The sequence below is a fragment of the Haliaeetus albicilla genome, chromosome 23 (assembly GCF_947461875.1).
Source record: "Haliaeetus albicilla chromosome 23, bHalAlb1.1, whole genome shotgun sequence".
Taxonomy (NCBI): Eukaryota; Metazoa; Chordata; class Aves; order Accipitriformes; family Accipitridae; genus Haliaeetus; species Haliaeetus albicilla.
The window spans coordinates 6,979,705-6,997,610 of NC_091505.1; the positions used below are offsets into that span (position 1 = coordinate 6,979,705).

A 17,906-nucleotide genomic window follows, 5' to 3' on the forward strand; every position below is an offset into this window, starting at 1 on the left:
AAATCCCTGATATTTTATGAGTCTATTAGATCTTTCCATAACATAAAATACTGATGCTGACAGGCAGTATTGCCACAAAGAAGGTCTAAAGATTTTTACTGTGCTTTTCATACCTGACAAGTGGCAGAAATATGCCACTTAACTGGAATGACAGGCAGAGATCTGACCTGCTGTAATGTGTCTTTCCATTTCGACCATATCTGGGAACAATGAGGCAGTTTAACTCTAGAAGTCTTCTTTCCCAGGTTTTAAAAAGACAGCAAGAAGAATGAGATTTCCTATAAGCTCAGAGTAAAAAAGGATTTTGTTGTCTTTGTTCAGTTTTCATGCGTTAATATGGGTTCCACTTTTGCAAAAAGCCCACATTTAACTTCAAGCATTTCTACTGATTTTTAAGTATACTTGTAAGTTTCCGAGGACAGGAGAGCTTAGCTACCTCCAGTTGAGCAGTAATGTGCCTTTACACCTTGCTATAGAAATACAATTATGACACCTTTGCCTTCAAAGCAGTGTACAAATGCCAGAAGTGATGGCATGATTCGTTCTTCTCAGCAGCAAACAAGCAAAACAGAGAAACGGACTCAGGTCTAAAAAAATTTCAACAGCATCGTCAGGATCAGCTATCAGTGTTGATTGCACTTTGTGGGAACAGCACGGCTATCAAGCACAGCAACAACCGTCTGGCGAGACTAAATTGTTGTGGAGAACACTTTTCTCTCCTGGGTATCAGGTCAGGTGTTTTCTAGTTTCTATCCCTATTCATACCATTTCTGTTCTGAGGATGAGAGTTACTTAAAGCTTATCCCAGATCTGAGCAGCTCCTACCCGATACTGGATTGAACGACTGAAAACTTGTGCCCTGTGATGCAGCACCCTATTGGACCAGTGGCACTGGCTAATTTGGTTTTCAGGACACACTTAAGAAAGGAGAGGAACAGAGTATCGGGGTGACAATCCAAGTCGTTCAATAAAAGCTGAAGCCAAGCCCCGCAAAGTTCTCGTCGGTGCATTAGCAAGGATGTTCAGCTTATCTTGAGTGGTATCTCTGCTCTGTTTCTACCACTCAAGGAAAGGAGAAACTGAAGAAGCCCTTCAGCTGGAAAAGAGAGTCCTCTCCCTGGCCTCCCTCCCGCTTCCGAAGGCCCTCGCCGCGGTGGGGGAGCTGCCGGTGGGACTTGCAGCCACGGCACTTCAGTTCTCCGGGGTCACTGCGCTGTTGACAGCAACGTACTTACCTTCTACAGCGTTACCGCGTGAGTAAAGGTGCAATAGGATCTGACAGCCATACATAATCATTCCTCGCTATGTTTACTTCGCACAGGTCACCCCTTGTCATGTAAATTTTCCAGATAGGAGTAGGATAAATAGGAGAACAGAAAATAAAAGCTCTCCTGAAATGTGAACAGGATTTTCCTCATCTAATCAGATGCCACAGTAAAAATAAGATCCCTTATAACCTCAGCAGATCCATCTTTCCGTAAGTCTGTAGAGCCCACTCCCCTGTTTCCCAATTTACAAACAAGCTCCTGCAGAAAGAGCGAGTTCCCTTTGAAGATTGTAAACACTAGACAAGACTCAATCTTCCCTCAGTAAATTCACAAAAAATTGCTTTTTTGGTGTCACGATTTTGTCTCTTTCTATCATACCACCACCCCCAGCACCAATACATGACGTTCCAAAGGAAGCGCAGTCCTGTGGTGGCAAAAGATACGTCAAACTAGTGCTGGTCTGTCACAGCCAAACAGGTGATACTTGTCCTGCCTTTAATTCCACGGAAATAAAGCCATTTCCACGTTCGGTAGAAGCGGCTTTCCTCATACAAAGGGTCAAAACCTCATGACTGTAATTGTAGTGCAAACCAGGGAAGGAGATTTATTTCTTCACTTAGTATTAATGGGATGGGAATCTGGCTACCAGGGGTTGTGATGCTGCTGTAAAATATGCAGTAAACAATGATTTCATTTATATGAAGAATGAGTACTATATTAAATTTGAGTTAAATATTAAATGAAGACTGTATTAAATATTAAGATGAAGATTCCACACACGTATTATTTGTTACAGATAAAAATAACTGCATATATAGTTGAGATTAATTCATCCACCATTTCAGAGGCATCATGTCCTTTAGGGAATTTCACAAATCCATACACAGTCCCAGTTGCTGGATTTCGTATTTTTGTGCAGTATATGGACCTAAGAATTCTCCTTCCATGCAACTCTGCCACCTTAGACATTTGTGACTACACCTCATAACCAAAATCCTACTTTCCTATATAGCACAGTATCAAGATCATTTGTTTGGGCTTATAAAACATTCTTCAAACAGCTTGTGGCTCTTCTGCAATGTATCTCTCATGGGAGATAATCTCCCAGAGAACAGGAAGCTCCTAGAAGAAGGGGACAGAAATGCACATATTGGAAACAGGGATCTGAGATGCCTCTGAAGTATTTTATTAAAGTTTTCCCCCTCTGGCCCCCTTCTTGTGCCCTTCTCTCCCTTGCCTCTCTCCTTGATGATAGTCACATCAAGAGTGAAATTTTACTTCTAGGCCATCTCCAGATAGATGGTGGTTGTGCATGTTAGTCCTTGGAAGGTAATTAAATGCAACATCTGAAAGCTGTATTGTACTTTGTTCTCCCTCCATATGGCTAAACTTTCTTTTCCCATAACTAATCTGACATTTGCTGATTGAAGATTGTGTAGTGGAATATGCATTAAATTTGTACATAGAAGGTTACATTGGAAATTACTTAGGAAAAAAATTACAACTGCAACGTAGGTTCTGAGGGCATGATACTTTCTCCTCATTTCTTTCAGTGTGATGACAAAGTTTTCTGTGAATTTTCTTTGCCCTGAAACAATTTTCCTAAATTCATTTTCCTTTGTGTGACTTAGCAATATTGTCAGATTAACTAATCTGTTGGCACGGTTATTGTTAAAGGACATATTCTACTGCAAAACATCAGACCCTGGAGGACACTGAGATGAAGAGTTTTATGATCCCTGGTAACTGACATTCATAATCACAATTATTTACTCTGTAAGCCGAAGAAAATTCATTAAATAAACTTTTCTTTATATCAAAATCTCTTCTTTGTTTAGACAGATGAGAACAGTGTTATATCTCTCAGGACTGCATCTCTCTTCACAAGTCATGTCCTTCAATACAAAGACCTTCATATCAAAATCCATCAAAACTTAAGCTACCCTTCATCACTTGAAGCTATTTCACTAAAACCAAGATCAGATATAGGGGGCTGTTACAATCATAACAAAAATTCTTTGTAGCGTATGAAAGGGATACTCAAAATTGCCAAGACCTTTGCCCCTTATTTTGCCAAGATATTCCCAAGAGAAGATACTTGTTCCCAGAGAGCTTCCTTGAAGAGATATGTTGTAGAAATTTTTAATTAGTGAATTCTTTAGCTTCTTGAGTGAGATTAATAAAGTAAAAATCCAGTTGTGTTCTAGAGGAAATTGTGCAGTTGTTTTCATGGGAAGTAAATGACTTAATTAAATATGTTACTCTGCAGCAGTGATTTTCACACATAGATCATTTTAGGAAGGAGATAATATTTTAATCGTCTACACAGTTCTAGTATATTCTTTGAGAAATATCCTCCCTTGAAAAATATTCATAATGGAGTGATTTTACATCCAAGGTAATTTCACAGAGGTTCCAGTGCTTTCTCAAGCCTCTGTGAAATCTTAAGTTCAAAACTCACCTGAAATTTCACATATAGGCTTCAGATCTCACAGAAAAACAACCAAAACCTAAATGTGTACAGGAAGTTTCAAATCACAATAAGCTTTCTGTGTTAAGTGCCAGAATTGCTTTAATTTGACACTGACAAACCATGCTACAGTACTCTCCTCATTGGTTTCCTCTTCTAGATCTGCTGGTTCAGTGTTCCCACCTTATGGGAAAGACTGTCACTGTATTCTGTCTTCCTACTGCTTCTGATAAATTCTGAAATATTCATCTATCTTGCTTCTCACCCCGTCAAGGGTGTCACGGATGAGCGACAGTCAAGGCCCTGTGGAAATAAATCTTCTGCTGCTTAAGCCTCAGTTCACCACCCCTGAGAAGCGACATGAGGTTTTGCTAACCTGAGAGGGAACGGGTACTGCTGCTATCTCTGCTCTGATACTCCAGAGAGCCCAAACGAACAGGAATTTATGTTAAATGCTCAGATGGGTAAGCTTTTCAGTAACCATCACATGCTTTTCACTGACACACAACCATGTTTCCAAAAGAAACCAGTACTTCTTAGTCAATTCTTAGCTCAGAAATGTGCACCTGGCTGTACTGCTAGAGTTGATTGCCTTTCCCTAGCAACATTCATGATTAAATTTCCTTCAATCTGCAATGCAACCAGCTCCTATCCCATGTAACATGGTCCCATCACAATGACATCCTCATTCCCAACTTCACATACGTTCCCTTTACTTATGCTGCCTCCTTGCTTCTCGGCAGTTGTGGATGCTCTCATTGTAGACCTACAAGTCCACATCAGGTGTATCAAAATCAGCACTACCAAAACTAACTTCCAGACTAGCATCCTTCACTAAATTTCACAACACCTAACATCACTTTCACAAAGACTGTTAATAATAGTAATCTTACATTTATTCTTAGTTTTCCAAACCTTCTGCAGGAATCACAAATGCTTCAGCACTGTCATACAGTTTGAAGGCATATCCACATCATTAATAAGCAGTTCTTTAGTGACCTTTGCATTGTGCGCCTAATCCCTGTGACACCAGAGATGATATCCAACTGTCAGTTTTGGCTTTCAATACTGTGAAACTGTATGTTGAACTTTCTTAAGAGTACACTCTTGCAATCACAGACAAACATAAACAATGCTCATTTCTTCTTCTCATATCCCACAGGGTAAATGAAACTCCTTCAGTCTTAGCTGCTCAAAATATAAACGGATGTATATCTGTTAGGGGAAGAGAGGAAGAAATTAGGTAAACTGAGGCACACGGTTTTAATTTTAAAAATACAAAAATTTCCCATTTTCTCCACACCTTCCATCAGCATGTCAGAGTAAAATTTCAGTATTATTTCCTGGAATTGAACAAGAGTCCTTGGAAACAGAATTCTGCTTATATAAACCATTACTGCATGTCAGGATCACTTCAAACTATTATTTGGATACAACCCAGAAGTGTCGCAGTAATTCAGTCCCAATGCTCACATGAGAATCTTTTGGAAAGGGTTTTGTACTGCAGAGCACTGCCTTCAAGCAGACCAAAAAATACTGAAGAGTAGCCATTCTTTTTTTTTCTTCCTTTTGAGCATTTCCTTTCCTTTTTAAGTGCCCTATGAAATTAAGGAAAAAACCCCAAACATCAGTGCGACCTCCTCTAGGAAAAACAAGGTTACTTTTTCTTATATTTTTTATTGTAAATGGAATTTTACTGTGACTAGAATTGCATTCAATTTGCTCTTTTCAATGCTCTGAAGGAGTGTGAAAGGTTTATTCTGCTTCACTATAAACAGCACACTGCAATATTCCCCGTATAACTTGGTGCATAAACCAGGAACTGAAAGAGATTACGAAGAGTTAATTTATTTTTACTAGACTTAGCCTATGCAGCAGGGGAGGCCGTTTTACTTATATGAGGTAATAAAGTTACAGCAATATTTTTCTTTTCTGATTCTTTACATGCATTCTCCCAGGACAGAAGATACTCAGGGTGTATTTAAGGGTCTATGTATATTGTTGATAATTTTATTCATCACACGTTTTGGAAGAATGAGCTTCCAGTAGTTCATACACCATTATACCTACACATGCACACCCATGGTGTGACACAAATAAATTTAATTTAGCAACATGGGCTTTCTTTAAGCCTGGGAACATTAACTTCCTCTAAAATTGTTATGCTCTTTTCCATCTTACTGGTTGAATACTGTGGGATGAGTTTGGATTTGAGGTTTAGTTGATGACGTATAGGGCCCGATTCTTTGTAAATTTAGCCCAGGCTGCCCCTGGTAGCTTTAATCTGCTCCACAGAAGCCAGTGGGATTGCACTGGTATGAAAGTGGGATAAGAGACAGGAATCACGTATGAATGCATTATTAGAAGCAGCGAGTGATTTGCACTGGGATGGTACTTTCCCATCTCAGGGCCTGATCCAAACCCATCTGTAGCCCAGAGCAAATGCACCATAGCTCTGGATCACACCTAGAGACCTCATATTTAGGGACTTCCCCCTGCAAGGCTGTAGCTATCAGTTGCTAGTGTCTTACGTACCGCACCGCCAGCATCTGGGCTAAACAAGCCAAGTGGGGTGGTCCCCACTCCAAAAATCTTGCTACTTAAACTCTAGTCTAACAGTGCGTCACAAAATGCACTTGGGAACACTTTGGTGCACAAGGGGCCCTGAAAAGCACCAGTGGCTCTCTTCCTCCCCCAGACACATGATTCGTATCGCACTGAAGCCATTAATCCTGCCATAGTCAGCTGTGAAAAAAAGACATACGCTCTTGTGCGGCTTTTCTTCTACCGAGTTAGGACTTCTTCCCTTGTAAATGGACTTATGAGACACCAGAACTATCACGCTGTCTCTGGTGATGTACAACGCCTGTTTGCACAGTGGTATTGTGCTATTACTATTCATTTTGATAGTGTGTTTCCTTCCTCTCCCTGCAGTTGGTTCATCTGAATTGTTGCCAAGATGGTTGCCTTGGAAACTAATTAAGGAAAGCCTTTGGTTAGAAGCAGAGTTTCAAGCATTAAACTATTTGAGAGACAGATGCAGAAATTAAGGTAATGTCTGCTAAGATGAAAGGGTTTATCCTTTATATGGAGAAGAAAGAACCACATTAAATGCTAGGACTGTAACAAAGCAACTTCTATACAACACTGATTTTTAAAACCTGGAAGAGATGTGCAAGTGAGGGATTTTAAAATCAGCCGGGGCTTATAAGAGGTGACAAAGATTCCCAGAGCTATTAGGGATGGGGAGATGGACAAATGCAGTGGGACAAAAAACTCAGAAGATCACATGTTCAGCAAATTCTAGCCAGCTCTCCCTTTTCCTCAAATACTCTGTATCTTTAAAAGACTTCTTGTGAACGTTGTTTTTGAAAAATACCAGTACAGCTAAAGAAAGGCCAAATCCTCTCCCCACAGTCCAGGTATGGCATGAGAAGCATCAGTGTGTACATTTGCTTCCAAAGTACATCAAATGCAGGAGTGAGAGGCTATAGCAAATGGCCCTCAGGCTCATCTTTTCTACTGAGACTGTCAACAAGGGTAACAATTAGTGCCAGCTGCAGAAGCAGCTCATATGATGTGGGCACAGGCTAAATAATGAGTGGGACCCTCAGAGGGCTTTCTAAGGGCAAACACGCATGCACAAATTCTGTGCACCGAAAAGCTGCAAAGAAAGGCGTGCTACGCGGCAAACGGTGCTTTTACAGCTACCTATTAACTGAAGTTCAAAGCAAATACAATCTCTCTATGAGCACAATGGTATCAATTTAAATATTGTCTCCAGGATAATGTTCAGGATAACGGCTGACTCTACACTTGCAGCAGCAAAACTGAGAAAAGATTTTGGTTCTCTGGACATTTAATGGCAATGCAAAGGTTGCCATATAAATATGCCTGTAACTGCATAAAAGCATACTACCAATGTTGTGGTAAAAATATGCAAAACACCAAAAGCAGATGCATGTGTGTGCATTGTTGTGTGCATTTATATCCCATGAATTATCACAAAACATAAAATGAGTAATTGCCACCATCACGGAAAAATAAAAACTCTAATGGTGACTTCAGGTTCATATGCCTCTGGCAAAAGAAACCGGAGCTGCTTGGCAGTGGTCTTCTACATGCAGCAGCTTGCACATTTACGGTGAGACATTTTGTATTAATTATTAGCGTTACTGATCAGATACATTTAAAACTGTGCTTTAATGTCTTTTGAACACTTCTAAGCTTTGTGTGCCATTACCTCAGTCATTCTGCAGGATGACTAATACTCTGTTAAATTCCTGTCATTTGGAACCTGCCTTGCTTTATGAAGTCTGGATGACGGCTTTGGAGAGACATTACTATTTACAAGCTAGAAATTCTCTCCTCAGGTACGTGTGAATTGTGCTATACGTGGGGCAGGTTAACCCAAGATGTTACTTCTCTCTGCTTTAGCAATCCATCTCTGGCCCTTTATTAGTTTTACAGCTGAGAGGAGCAGGCCCTTTAAGGCAAATACAACTGCTGCTTTTGACATATGCCCATTTTTTACTTACCTTCCGCCAGCTACAGTCCTGAGGTTGACTGACCTAAGTAATTCCCCCTTCCTCCCCACACGCCCTACGGACCTGTGAGCTACTGAAATTCTCTGGATGTGAAGGGAAAGAAGTGACCTTTCATTCTGCTTCAGAACTTGGTTTCAACAATACTCATGGGCACCTAATGACGACATGTCCTAAATTTTAAGTTTCTAGTTCATTGGAAACATAAAGATGAACTGTGCCAGTTTCTGAGTGACGTTACACAACGCTGCACGTTACCAGATACTCTCTTGGAACTTCAGCTGAACCCTCTCCTCGGCTCCGCGCAGAGGGTAAAATTGGGCTGTGACGTGGCCGTGGAAAACGTGGCAGGGGCACGCTGCTCTGGAGGCTGTGCTCCACGCAGCGCAGGACCGTCAGAGGACACGGCGTCACTGGGGTTCACAAGCAAAGCAGAAGCTGAAGCTACCCATAGCTCTGCTCCTCCTTCAAGCATCCCACTGTGTTTATAGGCAGTTGTTATATTTTTAATTGCTGCGGAGAACGCAGGCAAACCCACACCAGACTATCTGTTTATAATGTAACACATAAACCAGGAAGCTTACATGAAAGCGGTGTTGATTTTTCCACTTACATTTTTTCCTTATTGTTGTTGTTTTTAATGACTATTGGTCAACCGAATACTGCAGTTTTGTATTTATTCTTATGACACCTCAAATGTGAAAGCCGTTGTGCAGTAAGCACGCTCCTCTGACATCTGGACAGCTCCGCAGAGGGATGCAGCTGTGGCTGTTCTGAAAACCTGCAGACCATCTTCCTAATCTCAAAATTTCAGACTCAAAGGTCAAGTCATAGTCAGTGCTTGCACTGGACAGAGTTCAGTCAACCAGATTACCCTTCTTAATCCTACGGACGCTTTACTTCAAGTCTTCTCTGACAGTTTGACTGTCATTGTAAAATTTTGGGGACTGCATTCTCTACTGTAACATCGCTTCTGCTTTGTGAGATGCCTCCACTCAATACAGACATTGCCTTGGAGCCTAACCTTTATGACTATGTTTGGACATAGTGCCCTTTTGATAAAAGCATGCAGTTTCTGGAATAAACAGGTCTTTTGTGAAGTTTCACCATTTTGATCCTGAATGGAGCTTCTTCCTCCTTATTTTCCCTCAGGAGATTTTCTTCTAAATGGACATAAAGCCACTCTAGTCTGAAATACAGCTTGTTATCTTGGGAATAAGAAAAACGTATTTCTCAACTGAAAAACATGACTTTAAATACACGGTTGAACAGGCTAAAGCTTACTGTTAGTTCTCAGAAGAAAATGTTCTTCTGTTTATGAGAACAAAATTTTATATCTATCTGTGAAGGAATACTGGAATATTTTAGCATCAAGGGACAAGAAGTGTGGGGAGCTTATGAATTTTGCATGACATAAGTGTTGCTATCTGTATGCTTGAGAGGCCACTAGATGATTAAATTGGATATAGTTTTGTTGTGCAAGGAGGGATATGGATCCACATGCTCAACGGTTATAGAACTATAGGGCAAGTGAACAAACAGATGGCAATTTACAGAATGACTATTAATCTCTCTGCTTCGCCTTAGTCTGCAGCTGAAGAGACAGGGCCAGAGGTGATTCGGGCAGGGTATCCACCTCTAGGACACAATATGGGGCCCATCCCAAGATTCTCTGGAAGGGGAATGAAACCAGATGCACTGCAGAGTGAAACCTGGCACAAAACAGGTTACCCAGGCAGAGTAAGAGCTGAGGTGTCCTCTTTCCCCTACCTTACATTTACATACCACGGGGGAAACAACGTGGGAGAGATCCTTTCCTGGGTACCAGCCAGCCCTGAGAAGATAAATACTTCACGTGACAGGTTTCAGATCTTGGAAACATAGGGACATACAGATGTGCCAGATGCTAAAGGCATATGGAATACTCAAGGTCACTGATTCACATGTCTGTATGTCGCTGGAGGAAGGTACAGAATATTCCAGCAGGACCTGAAGTTTCTGAAGAAAATCCTCAGATGCTTAACTGTCTTTAGATAAGCCTACACTTTTGGAAGAGGTATACCCTGGTTTGAACTGGTTGAAAAAAGCATCAAAGGGAACTGCACACACTGACCAGCCTGATACAGGAGAAGAGGTCACTCTCATTTAATCCAAGCACCAACACAAAGCCATGATATGCAGTTTCTGGAGCAGAGAACTGACAAGCTTGCCGAACGGCCTGGCCAAGAGCCCAAAAGTCTGATAGCAAACTCAGCACGTGTGCAGACTGTTTAGTGTTTTACAGTCCGTTTATTTCTGCTATGACTTTTGTTCTTGAATAAGTCCTATTTAAGCTTCTGAAATCTAGGGTCACTAGCAAACGCTGCTGTTGTCGGTGAGAAAATGAAATGGCAGGTGGCACACATCCCCACAGTGACCACAGTAAACCCCGTCTGGAGGGAGGCATCACTCCCAGTAGGCGATGGGAGGGTTGACCTTTGAAGCTGTGATCCTGAGGAGGCCAAAAAAGAGAGAGGGATGGAAAGGCAGCTGGGCTGAGGCAGCCTATGCCAACCCCCCGTGGGACAGAATTTGTCCACCAGTACTCTGCCGTAACAGGTAGAGAGTCCCGGCTTCCCTTGGCTCCCACTGGGAAAAAGCTCTTCAAAGCCACCTGCAGTTGTGCAGTCAGCAATGCTGTTAACGTGCTCAGACATGACTGCCTCTTAGCTGAGCAGGCTTTCTAGGCTCCACGACAAAGCACCAATTTGACTTTCTAAACTGCAATAAAATGCTAGATTTGAAATATGCAAATCCAGAGTTATCCTTCCCCTCAATGGTATGCTATCAGCAAACACAGTTGACTAGAAAGATGATGGCTCACCATTCCCTTGAGCAAACTGGCTGGCTAGATTTAAGTACCACACATTTGTGAGATTTTTTTTTAACTACTTTATGCAAAGATAACAAGGTAAGCAGCGGAAATGGAAGGAAAAGCCTAAAACCAGTAATTGTTCAGCTATCAACCTGGGGTCCACCATTACTGACTTTCCCTGCAGAAACTTAAGTCATTGCTTTTCAGCATCACATAAAAAAACACTCTGGGAATTGTTGCCAGAAGGTATTTTTAGCACCAGAGGCACCAGCCTGGGAGCTGCCTGGGCAATTCTTTGTCAAGTGAATGGTCCCAGTAAAATAAATGGGACAATACTCATAAAAAAGTGCTGCATAACTGGACTCCTCTTGTTAGACTGCTAAACAGACATGATTAGTACTAGAGTATCTCAGAAGGTATGTTTAGTTTGCTTTACTATCTAGCTTGGTTTCCTAAACAAAAAGTTCTAAATCCATTTTTGATACTGCAAATTTAAACAATTTTGCTCATGATTATCTTCAATGAAATTAAGGAGAAATAGTCATATTACATCAACAGGGCAACATATATGACAGTATTTATGTGTGAAAATGTCTGCCTGATTTGGTTGCAAAACAATGGACTGGTAGTGTTCAACTGATTGGCTAAAACACGTTGATACAGTCCTAAAATCCAACTGCAAGAAAATTTTAAGATCTTTTAGAAATATTTGAGATAATTTAGGATAAAGATTTCATGATAATGTCACAATTTTGTGTAAATAAAGTTCAAAAGATGGACAGCAGGCATAATACAGAAAGAGAGTCATTTAACAGTACAGAGATGGGCTATATATAATCAATAATGACAACAGAAAGGCTCTAATTATGCAAAAGTGGGAGTACTGTACAGTGTACTGTAGAGTTTGGGGAAACCTGAAGGCCCCAATAGCAATTCTTCAGTTACACAGATGCTAATCACATTGACAGAAAGCTGAATCAAACTAATAAAATTACAAATTTACTAGGTTTGAATTCAGAATGCTTGCAGAAGAAAAGAGTTTGCCAGTTTTTTGCTATATGGTTTGCTTGGTATATAGCTTTCATTTTAGGCACTGGAATGCTTTGACTATTTTTTTTTCTCTCACTTGCACAATATAAGAAAAAGAGAGAACTAAATGTAAATGGAGTTACAAAGATCAAACAAAAGGCCTGTTCCCCAGCTGAGAGTGGGTCCAAAGAGCTATTTAAGCTTGGCCCAGGAGTGTTCTCCTGCATCATTTTCAGAAGAGTGGGCTGTGGGTATGGTGTTTTGCACCTTTTGCAAAAATATGAGCAAATGAAAGAAAAGAAAAAAAAAAAAGAAGTTTCTTACACTTCGCTGTATGAATTTCCCTAAAGAGAGCACTCACCATATTGACTAAAAATACAGTGTAAAATGCAATGCTATGTATTAGTATCACAACTATACTAGCTGTCAGGGTTATGCACCAGCATCAGCTCGTGCTATGTTCTCTTGAGCGCCTCTTTCCTTCCTGCTGCCCTCTGTAACGGCAGCTATGGGACCTGGCCGTGACTACAGCAACTCAGTCCCTGCAGACTGGCCCTCAGTGATACACCTCAAGGCTTGACAGGAACTGAGTATTTTGAGAAGGAACTCAGTGAATATAGCTTTTGCATTTCCCAGGGTTTATGGCAGTGAGGTCAGTTTGCTACTAGTTTACAATACAACCTTTTAAAGACATATGCTAATACTTCATGAAATTTAAATGTTACTTTTGATCTATTCCATACTATAAACCCACAGTTAAAATTTATCAAGTAGCAATAATCAGAGGTTTTTCAGTCTTAACATAAGTGAATTCCCACATGCCTATAAATAAATAAGCAGCATGGATTTGGTTCCATACCAACATCAGCTTTGCTGTGAGCCCAGGCAGCAAGGAACTGTCTTGCTTCTGCTCCCTGCAGATATCTGTTACTACACATCCTCAAGCACATTGCACAGTACAGTCAGTGTCACAGGCATTCTGGGTAGCACCCTGGGATGGCCAGAGGGTATGGCCATTCCTCTGGGGCAAAGCAAACACTGGGAAGGCCATGCAATAGCAAAATAGTCACCCAAAAGTGCATCTTCCCCAATAAAGGTGTTTAGACACTATCACCCACAATTTAAGCCTGTCAACAGCATTGGCTGTGCAGAGGGAAGGGCTTTATGTACCAAAAAGTGCTAATGAGCCATTTGGACTACCAGCTGAATTTTTCATTAGCAATCTTTCCATTTGGGAATTCTTTAAGATGATTCAAAACTACTTCACTGGCTTTTTATTTCTTGTTTCATGTTCCCCTTACAAACTGCACCTGTCTTGCAATCCCTACAAGTAGCCCTGATGCCAGTAATGTTATTCTAGCAGCTGAGGTTTTAAGTTCTTAACCTACTTGAAAATAATTCATTATTAACATTTGGGAAAAAATATCACAGAGGCATTTCCTGGTAGCTTACATTTAAGTGCTGCCACCAACTATGAGCATGACTGAGGCATTTTAATTTTACTAGGTAATCAGCCGGTTGTTGGGACTTGCATACCAATGGATATTCAATTAATTTCTAGAAATAGACAGTTCTGGAAACATTAACAATGTCTGTCACAGAGAGATCACAATTTCTGAAAAGTATATACCTGTTCCAAAATGGTGTTGATTCTGTCTACTTCACAGTCAATTAAGTATCTTTTTTCCTGCCGCCTGTCCATCTCCTCTATAATTCTTCTGAACTCTTGAACATCCTTTATGCTTCCTACAGATCTGGCTGTCACTTGCCAGTTGTTCTGTACTGCTGCTTCCATAATCGCCTGAAGAATGGAAAATCCTGTGGGGGGAAGAGACAATGCAACCATTTAAAAACAGAACAAAAATAAAAACTATTTTGAATGTTTGACAAAGGGTTCACAAAAACTTGTATCATCTGAAGGGATGCAGACTAGCTAATAGCCTGCAAGTGCTTCATTACTTGAGAGAGCAACAGAGTAGGGACCAGTTTCTTCTTTCAGCTATGCCACTGCCAAAGTCACTGACTTCAGCAGAATTGCTTGGTGGTATATTACCAAGAGGCGTATCAGAATCTGTCCAATATATCATATTATGATCCTCTCAGTGATGTTTATGGTCGTGCTGGGGTCCGTGCCAGGAGAATAGGAGCCTGCAGCCATTACTTCGGCAAAAGTCCATCAGCTTGAAGAGCCGGACAGAAGGGGTAATTTGCCTGTGTAGACTGCAGCAATGGGTCATTAACTGGCAAAGATCCAAGCACTGCACAAGAATGCCAATTAAGTCATTGTGCTGGTTATTGGAGCCACGAACCACAGGAGAGTATTTTACTGATACTCACTTTGATTTCAAAAAATGTTTTTAAATATGGAGTCTAGCAGCATTAACCACGCTTTCAATGCTTTCATTAAGGTAATACCAACTCATTTAGCAGCCTCAATGACCAGAATGACCAAAGACTGCACAGTGGGAAATTATACAAGCAAACAGCATTTCATTTCTTGTGAACAGCTGTGCCTCAGTGGCAGACAAAACTCAAGTCAGGTCCCTAAATGAAAGGTGGTGGAACTGGGAATGGTAATCTCCTTCAAATCATGCTCTGTAGGAGTCATCAGACATTGATTTGCATCCCTTTATTATAGTATGTAGCTGGGAATTTGATGAATTACCTGTTTTGAGTCAGAAAATTGCATTTTTTGCACGGTTCTAATTGTTTCAAGTCTGGGTGGATGCCAATCAAAGACAGAGGTCATCTACTTCAAGCACACACAGTAGCTTCCAGTGGAGTTTCTTTGTACAGAAGCATCCATGTGAGCTGTGTTTCTGTCCAGATAATTTATTTGCAAAACTTTCAGTCCGATCATTTAGTCATACTGTGGATTTCTTAGCCACAGCCAGATTTGAGAAGCTCAGAATGTCTTCGCCCACACAAACACATAAACATACAGGATCAACAATCAATTAATTGTGCTCTGTGATAACAAGTCCCCTACGCTTCTGAAACTGAAAGCAGTTTGAGCTACAGAGGAACAACATGTTCACTGCTTCGAATTATACCAATAGCTATTCTGAACTCAGATACCATAGTGGGGCACGCCGATAACAAAGAACTTGTGCTGCAGTCTGATCTTCCGTAGCCTGCTGTAAATCTGTAGTGGCTGTCTGAAGCCAGAGGAGCTGCATCATTACCTCATTACAGACACAAACAAGGAAAAAGCGTGATTTTCTGGATCGCAGTTAGATTATTATAATTTACCATGTGACTTCCTTAAGTCTCACTCAAATGCCCTCACTTTCCCTGTGCAGCCTCCTTGATTCTTAATGCTTTTCTTTGTATGAATGCACTTTACTATCCCATGAAAGGTGGTGACAATTAATACGTACGCTGGTTGAGAATTCTTTCTGGCATCTTCTTTCCCCTGAGACTATTGAAAGGGAGGCATTTACATATGTATAGTACAATGAACTCAGTCTTCCTTAACATCATATTTTACAAAAATGGCTGTGATGTCTGTGACAGCATTGTGATTCCATTACATGTAGGAGGAAGATCTAAGCCTAAGATATTTGGTTGGCCGCAAACGAGGAATTTTGATGTGGGAACGTAAATACCACTAACGGGGATTTACAAATGCTTTGTGTACAAAGATGTGCTTTTAAAAAAATATGATTCCACTAAGTAATGAATATTTACAACTTTGTTTCATCATTCATATACTGTCTAAGTATGAACCTTGAGCTTGCTGTAAACAACAGAAAACAGTCCATAAGTCTATTTTTTCACTCCAAATTGAACAAAATGGTTCAACATATTATAAAAAAATGACACTTGAAAAAAATCTGTAGCTCTATTTTTTGCTAATAACACATAAAAAACTTATGAATTGTCTCAAGGAAAGAAGTGAAAATGAACATGCTGGAGAGCAGATGCGATTGGTTGACTGCCATACACCCGGCTTCGGTTAACACTGTTTGAGTCAGAGCTCGCTTTGTCAAGCCTTGAATATCTCAGAAGAAACCTGGGCAATTTTCCTAACTCTGTGCAACTGCATGTTTGTGTTGGTGGGAGTGTGTGTGGTTTTGCATGTGTGTGCATTAGTCAGCGGTTACCCTTTCGAGAAAAAGAGCAAGGTTACTCAGCAGCCTTTCTCCTATGCATGAAAATACAATTACAGTAATCTTAGTGTGAAAAAGTTCCAGAGCGTCATGATTCTGTCTTCTCCACTTCCCGCTTCTCCTTGTCACACCAAGTTTTACAGCCACAGTCCCCTCTGCCCTTGCCGGTTCTTTAAATCCTCCCTACGGTCACCCTCTGTGCTGTGCCAGCTCGCCTCTCTCGGGCCCTCTCCCTCTCCCGTCCTTGCTTTGAGAAGTACCACCTGCCCTTCCTGCGGCAGCTCGTTAGGCCAGTCCTCTGACGACTTTTACAGAGCCCATTCCCCTTGCTTTACAAAAGCGTGGGTCAAACCTCCTGCTTTCAGGAAGGCAGCGCGCTCCCATCTCCGCAAACACGCGTTCGCCGTTCCCAACCTCCGATCTCGCTCCCTGCCTATTACCTTCAGCGCCATTTACTACATTTTACATTGTTACTCATTACGTGATATTCCTGTAAACAACATGTTCCAGGCTCCAGCTGTACTTTACCATTAAGAGAGCTGTCACATAAGCACTGCGATTGTTTAAATAAAAGGACCATTTTATCTTCAGATGTGAACTTTTCTTTCTCCTTAGCATAACAATGCAAGCTGTGACAGTTCGGGGGTACTGCCTGGGTAACGAACGGGGAAATTATTTTCCCTGTTCTGTGCATGTCAGTGACCAGACCTGTATGCCGAGCTTTTCCATTCCCTCCCCTCCAGTAAACACGCCGTGTGAAAGCTTCACAAGAGGTGCTTGTCCCTGAGCACCCTGGAGGTGCTGAACTCTCATGGGGGCCTCCCATCTCATTCACCCTAAAGAAAACCAGCCAGCCGCCCCAACTATCTCTATTTCGTAGTTTTTCTATGGTCTGCATCAGACCTATCCCAAAAGACTAAAGGACTGATAATTCACCACAGGTCTGTGCAGAAGCCATACAGGAAAGGCTTTCATTAATACTGTTGCCGGCTCATACTACTTCAATCGATAAAGCCAAATAATATTAGATAAGAAGAAAAACTGACATCTTCCTAGAAGATGACAGCAATGAGATCATCTCAAAACAGGTTCATAATGCCATTACTAAAATTCAGAGGTTGTTCATCCTTTAGTCGTTAACAGAAATACAGGCAGCAGGAAAAATTCATTCTGACCCCAATCTGATCTTTCAACCTCTTCTTCCTTAGTCATACCTTGGATGTGAAAAAGCAGCAGGATGGAAGGCATGCACCTTTCTGGAAGCACTGCTTGTGAGGCTAGCTTGTCTGATGGCACCACATCTCTTCACTGCACCACATTATTAACGTGTCGGTATTACTGATTTACAAACATGTCTGGTCACACGATGGCAATGTCCATACTTGCCAGGGCATGTAAGAGACTCATACTACGTTTTGGTCCCTTTTAGCCATGTACTGGGGAGGGGCTGCTCCTGTGATCTTTGAATCCAATCTCACAAGTCAATCTGATTTGCACCTACTAAAAGCTTAGACAATCCTGGCTTTAATATTCAAATGTGCCGTCGTCTGGCTTATTCTTAAAATACTGATGATTTAAAAGAGCTAACCCTCATCTAAACAGCCTGCAAAATGATTGGGCTGGAGGTAG

The 17,906-nt window shown here is 41.2% G+C and overlaps 1 protein-coding gene across 6 annotated transcripts in view; it reads right to left on the reverse strand.

Moving 5' to 3' along the window:
• GRIA3 (glutamate ionotropic receptor AMPA type subunit 3) overlaps nucleotides 1-17,906 on the reverse strand; it is a 155,097-nt gene that overhangs the window by 72,732 nt on the left and 64,459 nt on the right. For all 6 annotated transcript variants that reach the window (XR_011329467.1, XM_069811036.1, XM_069811037.1 and 3 more), the window contains exon 4: nucleotides 13,796-13,983. Coding sequence is in view for 5 of the 6 variants with exons in the window: in XM_069811036.1 (XP_069667137.1) it covers nucleotides 13,796-13,983 (188 nt within the window). In the remaining variant the exon portion in view is untranslated. The remainder of the gene's footprint in view (nucleotides 1-13,795; nucleotides 13,984-17,906) is intronic.